Source organism: Leptinotarsa decemlineata, unplaced genomic scaffold, assembly GCF_025532065.1.
Source record: "Leptinotarsa decemlineata unplaced genomic scaffold, Ldec_3_MD MMD2_tig00003736_RagTag_RagTag, whole genome shotgun sequence".
Classification (NCBI taxonomy): Eukaryota; Metazoa; Arthropoda; class Insecta; order Coleoptera; family Chrysomelidae; genus Leptinotarsa; species Leptinotarsa decemlineata.
In genome coordinates, this window is record NW_027412593.1 from 4,086,830 (window position 1) to 4,102,831 (window position 16,002).

General features: G+C 34.6%; 1 protein-coding gene across 4 annotated transcripts in view; it reads left to right on the forward strand.

Annotated features, from left to right (window-relative positions):
• Positions 1–16,002, forward strand: part of LOC111513684 (uncharacterized) — a 54,636-nt gene that overhangs the window by 9,331 nt on the left and 29,303 nt on the right. For 3 of the 4 annotated variants that reach the window (XM_074178290.1, XM_074178291.1, XM_074178292.1), the window contains 2 exons: positions 11,025–11,459; positions 13,374–13,577. In XM_074178290.1, coding sequence (XP_074034391.1) covers positions 11,025–11,459; positions 13,374–13,577 — 639 coding nt within the window. The remainder of the gene's footprint in view (positions 1–11,024; positions 11,460–13,373; positions 13,578–16,002) is intronic. The other variant, XM_074178293.1, reaches the window with a different exon arrangement.

Below are 16,002 nucleotides of genomic sequence, written 5' to 3' on the forward strand. Positions count from 1 at the left end.
TGCCGATATCTTTTAGTTAAGAAGTACTATGATATCGAAATTTGGTTTGGAGTTAGGTGATACTTGGACACTTCCCACACGTCAGCCTAATCTCCGTTACTTCAATACAGGGTGGTAAAAAAATACAGTTTTTTCGTTTGCTTGAAAAAGTTGCTGAAATTTGATTATTTTAAATGGAACACCCTGTATATTATTGAAAATTCGGAAAGCTGCTGAAATTTGCTTTCTTTCTATGTATATCATACCTATACCTATACCTAACTAGTCAAGTTTCGGACTTATGAACATTTATTTGTGAAAATGTCCCTTTAGAATGGTATTTCCATTCGGTATTTGGTAAGCAGGCCATGATTACTATTTGACAGTAGCGTTGAGACATTCTCCTAATAATATCGACATTTTCGTCACTTCAGAAGTTGCAAATACCTTCAAAACGATGGAACAAAGTTATTCAAACGAAGTTCTTATGAATTTGTTTATTATTTTTGGACAGTGTGACAAAATTATCAGCAGAACATGTAGAAAGTTCAATGAAATGTATCCGAATCTACCGCCAATGAACCTCAAGAAATTTATACGAATTCAGAACAATTTCAATATGTTTGGATAAACTTTAAAAAAGCACCAAGAAACTTGAAATTGGAAATATTGATATGAATAATTATAAAAAAGTAAAACAATCATGTGGAATATTTCAAAATATGTTCGAATCGCTGGCCGTTCACTTCCAAGCACTTTAAAATGCGGGTGTTGACTGCTTTCGTGGTGGCAGATCTGATTTCATTGGGATCCAAATCTTCAAATGTTTGGGAAATCCTTTCTAACAATTCATCTCTCGAACGCACGGGTATTTTGTAAACTTTTTCTTCAAACATTCCCCACAAATAAAAATCTAATGGATTAAGATCGGGTGATCTCGCTGGCCAATTCCATGGTCCCAAGCGCCTCATCCACCGATCGTCAAATAGTCTATCCAGTTCTGCGCTCACTTCTCTTGTGCAATGTGCAGGAGCTCCGTCTAGTTGGTACCAACAGTTTCGATAATCTACGAGTGGCAGATTATCCACGAAACTGTCTACAGTATTCTCCAAAATATTCAGGTAGCTTCTGGATGTTAATGACTCCTCGTATATCACGTACCTCAATTTGTTGTCCATCAACATGCAGAAGACATTAAAACTAAATTTTTCTTGAAATCCGGCTTCTTTTGTGACGTGAGGATTTTCACTGGACCAATAATGACGATTTTTTCTATTGAAAATCCCTTCTCTCGAAAATTTCGATTCATCAGTCCAAATAATTTTATTTAAAAAAAGTGGATCTTCTTGAATGCGTGTCAACAACATTTCACAAAATTCTACTCTCTGTTGAGGATCTTGAGGCTTCATTGCTTGAATTTTGGTGAATTTATAATCATGCATTTTATGTCTTCGCAAGATTCTTTGAACCGATGAATATTTTATACCCAAATCTTCTTCAGCACTTCTTATCGATGACTCGGGAAATGCGTGAAAATATGCTAAGACATTAATCTGGTTGTCTTCGAAAGTTACGGGTCGAGGCAAGTTTCTTGGTGCTTTTAAAGTTGATCCAAATGCATTGAAATTGTTCTGAATTCGTATAAATTTCTTGAGGTTCATTGGCGGTAGATTCGGATACATTTCATTGAACTTTCTACATGTTCTGCTGATAATTTTGTCACACTGTCCAAAAATAATAAACAAATTCATAAGAACTTCGTTTGAATAGTTTAGTTCCATCGTTTTGAAGGTATTTGCAACTTCTGAAGTGACGAAAATGTCGATATTATTAGGAGAATGTCACAACGCTACTGTCAAATAGTAATCATGGCCTGCTTACCAAATACCGAATGGAAATTCCATTCTGAAGGGACATTTTCACAAATAAATGTTCATAAGTCCGAAACTTGACTAGTTAGGTATAGGTATGATATACATAGAAAGAAAGCAAATTTCAGCAGCTTTCCGAATTTTCAATAATATACAGGGTGCTCCATTTAAAATAATCAAATTTCAGCAACTTTTTCAAGCAAACGAAAAAACTGTATTTTTTTACCACCCTGTATTGAAGTAACGGAGATTAGGCTGACGTGTGGGAAGTGTCCAAGTATCACCTAACTCCAAACCAAATTTCGATATCATAGTACTTCTTAACTAAAAGATATCGGCATTTTTAGAAGTCATGATTTTCGAAGAAAAAAATTGAAATTAATTTTTATTTCGAAAACGGTAACAGATAGGTATAGGGAAATATCAAGAAAAGTTGTCGGGCAATTGTTGGAGATTCCAAAAATAATATTATATACAGAGTGTTCCATTTGAAAAATCAAAGTTGCTACTGCTTTCTAATAGAAGCGGCAACACCGCATGATCGAAAATATTTTAGTTGGCTAGAGAATGTCCGAATATGCCCTCCATTAAATTTTCAAAGTGATCCGTTGTCTGGTTCACCAGAAACGTCTAATGTGCCATCCACCGTGAATCAGCCTGTATGTTTATTGGCAATTATTTTTTGTATAAAAAATTTCCATGTTTGAACTTTGATATCAAAATAACTGATCAAGGAATAGAGAGGGTTCAGGAAATAAAATATTTTGGATTCGTAATTGATACCCAACTGAAATTTGATGAACATATAGACTATATTTCGAAAAAAATCGTCAAAAAAATTGGGTTTAGCGTATAGCTTCATCATTATCTCATTATAGTCGGATAACAGTGTACAATATTATAATATTGCCTCATTTCAATTATTGCAGTTCTATAATTTACACGAACATATCCAATTATGGCAGACTACAAATTCTACAAAATGAAGCAATGCGTATTATCCTTGGTTGCAACAGATATACGAATATAACATCAATGTTAGATGTCCTCAGCTGGCTCAATGTGAAACAAAATTATTATATTCAAACAATGAATTTCATCTTCAAAATGATAAATAATTAACTGCCAAATTATTTACAGTGTCAATTGATTCCTGTGAACAATATCCATGATTGAGCAACACGAACGGCATGCAATATGAGTTTTTATGTAAAATCAACCTCTATATCTAGTTCGATGAAATCTGTCTTTTTCAAAGGTATTGTTGAATTCAATCTTTTTCCTTGTGAAATCAAAGAATCTTCGCCCATTGAATTGTAAAAAACAAAATTGAAAGAATATGTGACAAATTGGATATTATATATATAGTGGTATGGGTTTCTTAGTATATTATTTTATTTATATATACAGGGTGTTCCAAATTGAGTCGGCACCATTGTCAACTCTGTTATTATTGATGCTACGAATTCAGTGCAAACTAGTGCAAACACTAGTGCACTATAAGTGCAAACACTAGGTTCTAGTGCAAACACTAGGTCCTAGTGTTTGCACTTATATTGCACTAGAACCTAGTGTTTGCACTTATAAGGAGAAATCTTATGTTTCTTCAGAAATCATTGAATAAGAGACGGTGGAAAAGCTATTTACCCCAAAGTAGGCTAAAACATCAATTTCTGTACCTTCAGATATTATTAAGGTTTTTCGTTTCTCCTCTTCTCAAAAACTTTTTCATTGTTCCTGAATCGATGATGAAGCACAGCAAAAACACGTCGATTAGGTAATTCACGATCGGAGAACGAATTGCTGTAGTGTTGGAGTGCTCTTATGTTATTTTTCTGTCAAACCAAGTAGGATTCTAACATATCATTTTTTTTGATGGGTAAACGGCATTTCTAAAAATATTCGAACAGTAGTTGACAGTGTCAATAATTAATGACATTGTCATGATATACTTGTGAATATTTGACAAATAGTATTTCAACAAAGTTTTGAGGCAACTTTATTACTCGTAATATCAAATTAAACACATTTTTTTCCAACCGCATTAATATGTCGCTCCAGTATTTTAGATTCTGTACAAAAACGGCTTCAATATTATCATTATAGAAGACATATTTTGATTTATAAAATAAATACGGATAGTGGAATAGCTTTATGATCTATTTGGTTAATACCAAATAGATCAGTGGTGTCAAGTGAGTGGTACGACATGATGATCACGAGTACCAAAATTGGGTGTTTGGACAATCATGAGGTTTTATTTCCCAAAACAAAGAAATTTTTTCTACTAGTGACATAAATAAATATTTTCACATAGGTGTAGTAATTGTATAGTAATATATGAGATCTGTCACAGCCATCCATTGCAATTCCTTCAGCATTGCTTTGATTGGTGTCTCTCTTGGTTTTCTTAATATGATCCTCATGGCTCGGTTTTGCTGTTTTTGTAATCTATCCATTTCATTTTTATTGGCGGTATATATTATCGATACACAAAATGTAAAATGTGGTAATATAAGTGTGTTATATATTATAATTTTTGTAGATTTTGTAAGTGTTGACGAAATCCTTCCTAGAAAGCTAACATTTCTTGAGATAGTTTTTATTACCTCTTGTACGTGTTCTTCGAATGTTAAGCCTCTATCAATTAAGACTCCAAGATATTTCGTCGCACTAACGGTTTCTATTTCTATATTATCAATATGGATATTTAAATGTCTGCTTTCAAGTTCATGATATCCCGTTTTATTAGTAAATAACATGAATTATTTATTACCATTTAATTTCAATACATTATAACTACACCACCGACTTATTTTTTGTAGTTCACTATTCATTGTACCTATCAAATGTTCCACATCATGTGCACAGTAATATACAAGTGTGTCATCAGCAAAGAGATGAATTTAACACTTGTCTACCTCATTAACAATATCATACCATACTGTCATACCAGTTAGGGTGACAGTGTTCCATGTGAGTACAATTTATTACCATTCATTCAAAGTAGAACTCATGTGAATGATATCTGATAGATAGATCTTTATTTCAAAATAGGTAACCCTAATATACATATATATCCCAATGAAATCAACGGTGTATATATACAACATTAGACAAACACAAAAAAAAGAAATACAATGCAGCAATAATATACGAAAATCACAATTTTAAAAATAGAATTAATAGAATTAGTAGAATTACAAAAATTACAAGAATTGCTTTCAATACGTTATCTATTTCATCTTAATAAGTTCTTTCAATTGTTTTTTAAACAAATTCAACGATGATGATGTTTTAATGAAGTCTGGTAGTTTATTGAATTCTTGGAAACCTTTGAAAAATAAAGAGTTCATAGTACTGCGATAAGCAGTGCTGCTAATGTGAATGTCTGATTCTTATTCCTCCACGAATGTTCGATATACAAACTGAATAGAGAAAAGTATCTTCTGTATAATTCAGTGTTCATATAGAAGTATTTGTTTCGAAAGAATTTTTTCTTTCGTGTAATTCAATGTTTATATGAAAGTAGCTGTTTCAGGAGGACTTTCTTTCAGTTTGTGTCTGAAAGTTACTTCTTTGCATGATCTACACATCCATGTATAGAGTTACTTATTTTCAAATTGATTAATCCTTCCTTTCTTTGGAAGATTCTCTCATCCATTTTTTTTTTGTATCAGATGGAGTAGTAGAAAGCCAAAAACTTTCTTTCCCAAAAAATTAATCACTCCTAAAAATATAACCCTTTCAAATCAAATTGGTGAATTTTGTTCTTTTCTTTTGGGGACAGCAAAGGTTTCAGTGTTTTCCACATTTTTTTGGGGTCACCACTACAATTATCTATTTTGTCCTTGTAAAATATTGATTTATGTTCTCTAATAACTTTCACCACATTATTTCTTGCCTGTTTGTAGTTTCTTTGTCTTCAATCTGTTTGACCACATTATCAAGTATAAAACTGGAATCTGAATTTTGAAATATCGATTTTATTAGAATTTTCAGATATGCTGCAAGGACAGGTATTTGAGAGACAGGATGACACTTAAATACCACCCTGAAAATTCTAAGGGTTGCTAAACTCATAAATTCAAGAGAGAATACCTACTTAAATCAAGTTGCTCGTTTAGGGGTATACGTTTCTGGTTTTCAATTGATTTGGTAATTTCCATGGCCTCCAGCAGATTCATTTTTCTCCCTTTATTACATATATATAGGATTTTGAGGTTATCTTCATTTATCTTGTGGTTTGATTCTTGAAGATGTTCGTACATTGCAGATTTTTTTGTCCAAACAGACGTGTTCCGCAGTCTTATTTCAAAGTTTCTACCGGTTTGGCCTGTATATACTATAGAGCATTCGCCCCACTCTACTCTATACATACCTGATTTTTTTATTCCATCCCGTTTGGGTTTTGCATTAAACAGGGTTCTACCTAAATTATTATTACTTGTGAAAGCTGTTGAAATTTTGTATTTAGGGAAATAATTTTGAATATTTTCTGAAAGTTTACCTTAGTAATTTATGCTACTGTACTTGACTATATTGTGTTTGGGTATAATTTACTCATAAGTGTTTTCTGAGTTTTACCTGATATTATCTTTTCTATTAGGGAAATTGGTACCTGATTGTTCACTGCAATTTGCTCGATTATTTTTATTTCATCTTGGAAATTTTTTTCAGGATTGCAAAAGCTCTGTGTATCATTGACCTAAACGCGAATAACTTATGTGAGAGCGGACTGAAAGAGTCAAAGGGAATTGTACAGTTTGTGAACGTGTTTTTCCGGTAGATATTGAATTGAAAACCATTGAAAAAATTGATTAATTTGTTTGTTTGAACCATCAAAACCAACCAGTACTTCATCAACATATCTGAACAAAAACACAATATGTTTCTGTGAAAGGGGGTATTAAGGATGCGGGTGTTTTCAAGTGTGTCCATGAAAATGTCTGCCAGAATGGGACTTAATAGTGAGCCCATAGGGAGACCTGGGTTTTGCAAGTAAAAATTATTATATCTGAAGAAATTTTGTTTCAGACATGTACCAAGGAGATTGCAGAATTCGGTAGTTATATAAGGATTTGTATGACTCTTATCTAATATGTATTTCACGAGGGGAAGACATTCGTCTGTTGGGATGTTAGGAAACATGTTTTTTACGTCGAACGATACTAAAGTCTATCCAAATCCAAGATAGAGTAAAACAAAACCGAAGCGTGATGTTCACGTGATCGCCCAGTGTCAGATGGAAAGGGCAGCGTTCATTCGTGAATTCGCCTTCTTGGTATGAGTTCGGTACCAGCACAGGGTTGTTAGCAGTCGTTTGCATGTTTGTGTGGCGTGTGTTATAGTATATTGTTTAAAATTGTTTTCCAAGATGTCCAGTACAGACACTGCTGATGACTCTGTGAGCTATCCTCTGAGTCCAGCCAGGAAACGATCCAAAAAAAGACATTTGAGTGTTGAGATGAAAGAAGTGATTTTAAATGTGTTCAAGATAGAGATGGAAGAAATTGAGACATCGACTGTCGACGAAGTCGTATCGAAAGTTTCCGATAAAATTGGAGTGTATTGTGCTTCGATTTACAATGTTTTATGGGAATATAAACAAAATCTTACATTTGTTTGAAGGTGATTGACAATGTTTCGTGATGAATTTCACTAGTTCGGACTTCCATTGTCTACTATATGAAATGATTTGAAATCCCTGAAACAAGTAAAAAAGAATAATTAAAAAGAATAGGTGAAAATAACAATTATATTAAGCAACAATAACCCTGAAATGAAATGATAGTGAAATAACCTACTAGTAAAAATATAATAATTGAATAAATAAAAATTAAAGGACTGCAAAAAGAAAATAATAAAAATAAAGTGTAGAGATTCCAAGTCACGTTAGTTCACGACGTTTCGATTGTTGGTATCTACAATCGTCTTCGGGTGATGACTGGACTGATTCCTCCGAGAGATGACTATTTTATAGGTCGTGGAAAGTAGAGAAAGTGAAAGTATTTCAACGACCTATAAAATAGTCATCTCTCGGAGGAATCAGTCCAGTCATCACCCGAAGACGATTGTAGATACCAACAATCGAAACGTCGTGAACTAACGTGACTTGGAATCTCTACACTTTATTTTTATTATTTTCTTTTTGCAGTCCTTTAATTTTTATTTATTCAATTATTATATTTTTACTAGTAGGTTATTTCACTATCATTTCATTTCAGGTTTATTGTTGCTTAATATAATTGTTATTTTCAACTATTCTTTTTAATTATCCTTTTTTACTTGTTTCAGGGATTTCAAATCATTTCATATAGTAGACAATGGAAGTCCGAATTAGTGAAAATCTTATATTTTCCAAGCCAAATACAAATCAGAATCGTCAAACCATTATAAAATCAATAGATGATGCTGATAAACATGCAATCAGGAGGAAAGTGCATGAGTACTTTTTCAGAAATGAAATACCCGCGATAGACAAAGTACTCACAGAAATAAATGAAGATATTTTATTGCCAAGTTTCAAGCGGTCAACATTCCATAAAATATTGAAACATTTGAATTTTGTATGGAAAAAACGAGGGCGCAATAGTTTATTATTGGATAGAGAGGAAATTGTGTTATGGAGGAGAGACTATTTGACCAAAATTAAATATTATAGGGAACAACAGAGAACAATTTATTATATGGATGAAACCTGTGTTAATGCTGGTCATACTACCCCTAAAGTATGGGTCGATGAAACTGTGACCTCATCTAGGATGACTTTCTAGATGGACTATCCACCGGATTAACAAATCCATCAGGTAAACTTATATTTATATTAGGACCTGCCTCAATCTCAATATTTAAAAAGTAACCCTCGTATTTGTTTTATTTACTTACATACCTCGTCATAATTTCATAAAGGAAAATGGCTTATTATTTTTCACTTCGGCAATGAGAATGGGTTTGTTGCTGAAGGGCTGTGGTGTTTCGAGTCGAAGAAAACTGGAGATTATCACGAAGAAATGAACGGTGAATCTTTCGAACAGTGGTTTTGAAAAGTTCTACCTCATCTGGAGGATAATGCTGTGATTGTAATGAACAATGCACTTTATCATTCGCGACGGTTAGAGAAGATTCTGACAACGTCTTCAAAGAAGGTTGAAATCCAAAATTGGCTGCGATCAAAGAATATTAGCTTTGAAGACTCAATGCTAAGAGTACAGCTACTAAAAATTGTCGAGGAGCGCAAGCTTCAATACCAAAAATATATAGTCGATAAGATGGCAGCATGCCAAAACAAAATTGTCCTTCGCCTGCCTCCATACTACTGCGAGCTCAATCCCATCGAGTTAATATGGGCGGATGTGAAGAATTTTGTAGCTCAGCATAACACCACGTTCAAATTTGCAGATCTCAAAGTACTTTTTGATGAGGCTTTGAAAAGAGTCACAGCGGAGAAATGGGAGATGTATGTTCGGCATATGATATCGGAAGTCGAGACAAAGATGTGGAAGCTTGATAACATAATAGAGGCACAAATCGAGCCACTGATAATTCAGATTGGTGAGGATGACACTACTGATGAAGAGATAAATTCATCCAGTTGAATAATTTTGATTAATATTCCTTTTGATTTTACATGAAATAAAAATTATCAATAAAGAAATAATTACGTCTCTTTTCATATAATGCTTGAGTGCGCTGTGAAAAATCCAATGAAAATCTTTTTATATTACACATATTATCTGCATTTTTCCCGTTAAACTGCAAAACTTGTGCATTTCACTCGTTATTATTAAAAAGTTTTCCTAAGTATGATATAGCATTTGCGATCAACAAGATGTTGGTTCTGAATACGACCCTGGCCAATTCTTGGGATTTTCAATATCACGTGCATAGGGCATGTCAGTGTTTACATCCACTCTATCTTGGATTTGAATTTGCTTTAGTTTGATATTATTTTTGATATTCAGATTTGATAGTTTGTCAGCTAGGTCTACCGAATTTAGAACTGTGATTGAAGGATTAAATTTTGTGAGGTCTTTGAGTCTTGAATTTAAAAATTTAGACAACTTACTGGTTGGGACATCTATATATGATACCACGGGTCTGGCTGGATGTCCTTCTTTGTGGAGTTTGATTAATCCATACAATTCTGGAAGCTGGGGGTTCATGCATATTATGTATAAATAAAATTTACCAGTGGTATTTAGACAAAAGTGTTTTTATCTATTTCATTTAAATAATCATGAATTACAATAAAGTAAACAAGTCATCAATCACACATAATAATAACGGAGTTGGCAATGGTGCCGACTTAATTTGGAACACCCTGTAGATCTGTGTGCAATTTGATCATGTTTCATACTATTTTTCTTTTTATACTGATTATCCGATGATAAATAAAGCATTCATTCATTCATTTGTTGAGCTCCTAATAGAGAAATCTTACATGATAACAGTTTCAGTAAAGTGTAAAAAGTAGTTACCACGACTGACAAGGGGAATACTGCAGCCACATAGGATTATTGCGTTACATACAACCTGGGAAACATGTTTGGTTTCCACTGTACATTCAGAGGTTCTGGTTTCAAGAATAAAAAAAAATACTTTGTTTTGAAGTTACAAAAATTATTTTGGCTTTTATGTTTCATAACAAATGCAACTCTATTCATAATACACCAGCATAACTTTGAAGCAAAAGTATGTAATAATTCATCAATATAAAGTATGAAAAAACTCTACAGTAAAATACAAAATTTGCATGGAACCTTTTTCCTGAGAATAGTACAGCGAACGTGTCACAAGCACTAGTAGTAGGGACAAACAGAAACTATTCACATGTAAAACGGTATTATTTACGTAATATTAATTTATTATTTAAAAATATAAATCTGATATAAAAAATCATTTTGTGCTAGTATAATGCCAACAAAGCATTGCTGTTTTGCGAATTGTACGTCGGATAATCGATATCCGGAAGAAAACGTGTTTTTTATACCATTTATGAAACCTCATAATAATGAAGTTAGATGAGGGAAACGGATACATGCTTCTAGGAAAGTGGATTTAACAGTGCAAAAAATAAATAAATATTTATTTCATTACCATATATATTTGATTCATATTTCACTCGTAAATAAATCTGAAATTCATAATTATTTTAAATTTCTTTTATTACAGTTTGAATCTACCTCTACTCTTTTACTAGAGTCTGTTACAAACCTGACTTCACTAGCCGAAAGTTCCAAGTCTGCTGGAACTGCAGCATTGTCTGGCGAGAAATTGAAAAGAAAAAAATACCAAAATCTTGGAAACAACTATCTGTTTCATCCAGTAGCGATTGAAACTTTTGGTGGTTATGGCCCGGAGGCTCTGTTATTCATTCATGAACTTGGAAGGAGAATAGGCCAAGCAACGAAAGATCACCATTCTACCTCTTTTTTGATAGAAAGAATTAGTATTGCTATTCAACGTGGCAATGCTGCTTCAGTACTTGGAACTATTCCTCCTTCACATAATTTTGATGAGATCATGCATTGCCCTAATTTCAGTACGGAACTGAAATCTCTTCGAAACAAGCCGAGATATGTGGATATTCATCAGTCTCCTATCAAGGTTAATTCACAAGTGATTGATCCACCTTTTTCTTTTTCAGTGCGGTCAGTGGACTCAGGTCATTCTTGCCCCCCAAATATGAGTTGCAGTCCTCGTAGAACTGGTTCCCTTTCAGTGGAAGAGCTTCATGAAGCAAGAGCCGAATCGATCCCTCTACGAAACCCTTCTTCACTTGGAAGGATCGATCGCAGCTTGAGAAATGGTTCTTATGGAGATTCTGTGAAACATGTTCTTCCTTACGAATCATTAGATAGTTGTCCTGAAAATCTAGAGAAGAAAACTGGATTGGATAAATTAGGAAACACTTGCTACATGAATAGCATTTTACAAGTGTTGTTCATGACGAAGAATTTCAAGAACGAAGTTTTAATGATGAACGAGAACGGGATTGTTTCCTACTTATTCATCAAACTCAAACACCTGTTCATGCAGCTGCAGTTTCGTAAGAAGGTATCATCTTTACCTCCAACCGAATTCCTGGAGTCTTTGAAGTTCACTAAATACTCGTTAGGACAACAAGAGGATTGTTCTGAATTCTTGGGTTTCTTGTTGAATACTCTTCATGAGCAAAATAATAGCAAAATCAATACTCCTGACCGCTCTGGACTGAATGATTCCGTACTGCCCATCTCGTCTTGTGTTTGTAAATCTTTTGCTGAAAAAATCCTCACTTGTTTACTTTGTGGTAAATGTTCAAGAAGTACCGAAAACTTATGTGAATTTCTGGAACTTCATCTAGCTTTTCCTAATATGACTAATAACCAGTCCATGCAAAGCTTATTGTTAAATCATCTGAAAATGGAATTTTTAACAGGTGATGATCGACTGTATTGTCAAACACGCGCCAAACTAACTGACTGTTATGAGGAAACAAGTATAGCTGAGGCACCAGTCAATCTAATAATAACACTGATGATTTTCAAACAAGACTCAACCCCTAACGGAAGCGAGAAACTCTTTGGAAGGTTCGAAATAGATGAACATTTTAACCTAGCAGACCACTATTATAATATTCATGCAGTCATTGTTCACTGTGGTTCTGGCGTTGAATTTGTCATTATTATGTCTTGGTCAAAGACGAAACGGACTGGTTTAAGTTTGACGATAGTCGTGTCACGAAGTGTTCTGGCGAAGCATTGAATTTATTGGAGCCTCTGGAGACACCCTACATTTTGTTTTATAAGAGACAGGACATTGTTACATCAAGATCTTCAGATGATGTGGTGCTGCAGGTTTTTCCGGGTTTTCCTGCAGCTGAAAAAGCAAATGCGCCACTGGAATCAATGAAGTCGCCCCGGAGCGCCAATTAATTTTTATTATTGTTTTTATTTTATTTTTATCGTTGTTTTAATATAATTTTTACCTGACTAGACTATTAATTCACTTTTTTTTTCAGTTACTTTTAAATTACGGCATGCAAACCAACGTTTTAATGTTACAACATTGTTATCCTTTACAGTTGCAAATTTTAGTTTTGCTCCAGAAATATCTTCTTCTGTTCAACATATTCTTTTTTAATTGTACTTTACCATATGTTTATATAAGGATTAGGCAGTGTTTGTCCCTACCAAACTACTAGCGCTGGTAGTGAGTGATTTTTTGTACTTCAGGAAAAAGGTTTATTAAACAATAATAAATAAACAATAATGAAGTTATCACTTTGGTTGATTTTTTTTTGTTTTCATGTTAATGAGTACGCTTATGTATTATATTTATACAGGGATTTTTAAATTTGAACCAGAAAATTAATTTTTCTCTGAAACGTATTGATGAATTATTACGAACTTACCACTCCTTTTCCTGAACTTATTTTTATGTCTGATCGGATATCTGTTCTTAGTTTGTTTTATCTTACCCGTTTGCGTTGCAATTGTAAATTTCAAATACTAAGATGTGATCAAACACTTGTTTCAGAGTGCCAATGCTACCAAAGATGTGAGTACTTCAACAGATCATGAACCAGCTAATGACCGTTTATCACTATCTATGAGTACACTGTTTATGTTGAATCGCCCCTATGTCTCAGTTGAGAAATTGGAGGAGAGTGATATCAGCAAGTACTGGAAAAAAATTGGTAAAAGCACATATCGAATCAGGAAACAGAGTGGATTGAAAGAGGTGAGATTTATGTAGGAATGTTTTTATCAGTTACATACATAATCGCAGTAATTAATTTTTTTTGACGACCAGTTGAAACTGGATGATTATAGAAAAAATTTGAAACATTGTAAATAAGTCCATTTGAAACTTGCAATGCAACTCATGCTTGGTGTAGTCTTTCTTGGATGATATCACATGCTGAAGTGGTATCCTGGGTGTACATCACAACATTTCGCTAAGATCACATTTGCTCTACTCATGTGCTCCGCTTGGTAGCTCAACTCGAAACAGTAAATAGTGTAGTGTAGTATAATATATAATATATGAAGCCTCAATCAACCTATTCCTCAGGTATTTACATGCTTCAAGGGTTTTGTCACTTGAGGCCGGGGTCTCCACAGGTCTCTTCTTTGGTTTCTGCAAGGGTCTTAACCCTTTGAGGACGAGTTAACTTTTTCGAAAACCTATAATTTTTGATTGTAGGGTGTAATAAAAAGATTAGTAAACAACAATTTTGCAAGAAGAAAATATGTTTTTATAATCCTTTTTTCACAATCATGTGGTTCCAAATCATGAGCACAAAGAAGCTATGAGAAAAAAAGTTCAATGGAACCAAAAGTAACAAATTCATGGTTGGTGAAATTTAAAAAAACAATTTGAAACTTCGGTTAAACAGAGTCCAACGTTGCAGTTAGAGCAGTGCCATCTGGTCCTGTGAGGCTGGGAGCGTGTGCTACAATGTGCACACCTAACCTTTGTACCATGAACTGGTAAATGTGCACATTTATCAAACCTTATGTAATGAATCTGAAGCCGGCCCTGACCGATGTCCCAGTCAACAAACGCATGTCGCATCGCGAAAGAGCGGGAAGGATGCGGATGAGTCCCGAAATCCGCAGAGGGATCCGGAACGATCGTTGACGATATAAAAAAAGGTCGCTCTCCGTCCCGAGGAGTAGTCTGTACTTAGAAAGTGAATCGTGCGTTTAAGAAAAGGAATCTAATCGTGAAGATAAATTAAGCGTTAGTTACTAAGTGTTGGATATAAATTAGTTGTGATAGTGAAATATTGTTAAAAATAAATTTGATTAAGACAGTTAATTCTTTAATTCGTTACAATTGGTGATCAGAAGTGGATTTTCAAAATAAATTTGTGAGCGCTTGGCGGACAATTTTTGTCTCACAGTGAAATTGACTATAAAACTTTCGCACTTTCGCGCAGATAGACTGGTGATTTATTGTCTTTCGCGAAGCGGACAGTACAGGACTACGGAAACATAAACTGATAGACCTTTCTCGCGAAAAATAGACTCGTGAAAATAAATAAGTGGACATATTCAGTTTTGAGTAAAATAGACAGTAAGAGTTGAAATATGTTCAAGAAAAGTGCGCCTAGTGGACTTGAAAGTCGCCGAATTGAAGCAAGAACTGGAGGAGAGAGAACTAGATTCTTCCGGAAAAAAATCGGTACTCCAGAAGAGACTAAGGGACAACTTGATTGAATCAGGAGAAGATCCCGAAACATATTTATTCGAAGTTTCTGGGGGTGATTGGAGTTCACTAATGAGCAAACTCGAGGAGAACACCAAATCGCTGAAAGATGAACTTCAACAAAATTCGAAGTGCCTGGAGGAGAAGCTTCTGGAAAATTCGAAAAGTTTGGAAGATAAATTTCTAGAGAATTCGAATAGCTTGAAGGAAGAACTTCTTGAGAATGCAGAAGGCTTAAAGAAAGAGCTTTGTAGTGTGGCGAGCCTACTCGAAGAAAGAATAGGAACCATTGAGACAGAGATAGATAAAATCAGGAAGGAAATGAACACAGAAGTAGAAGAAATCAAAGGCGGGGTTCAGGCAGAAATCAGCGAGATAAAGAAAACAATTAGCAAGTTGCAAAACAAAATCGTTAATTCTGCCCACCCTACAGAAACGGTTACTGAAAACTCAATTCCGGAACTGAAAAATGTCAAACTCAGTTCTGAACCAGGAAAGCTCTCCATGAAGCCGCCCCAGTTTGACGGAAAAACTCCTTGGGCAAATTACCGCCGACAATTTGAAGCTGCGGCCAGAGCGAATGGATGGAATGCAGGAGAAAAGGCGGAAGCATTAACATTGGCGTTGCGTGGAGAAGCAACGAATATCCTGCAAACCCTCACGGCCCAGGAACAGGAAGACTATGACCAACTTGTAAAGCATCTTGAACTGCGGTATGGACAGGCCCACTTAGAGCACGTTTACCATTCACAGCTGAAGAACCGCTGCCAGAAATCAGGAGAATCCCTACAGGAGTTTGAAGCCGACATAGCTCGATTGGTCCGTCTGGCATACCCTGCTACACCCGAAAATGTAATGGAGCGGGGTTAGCAGTTCAGGCATTCTTGGATGGACTTCGCGACGAAGAAACGAGACAGGCTTTGACGCTAGCTCATCCCAAACATCTCGTGGA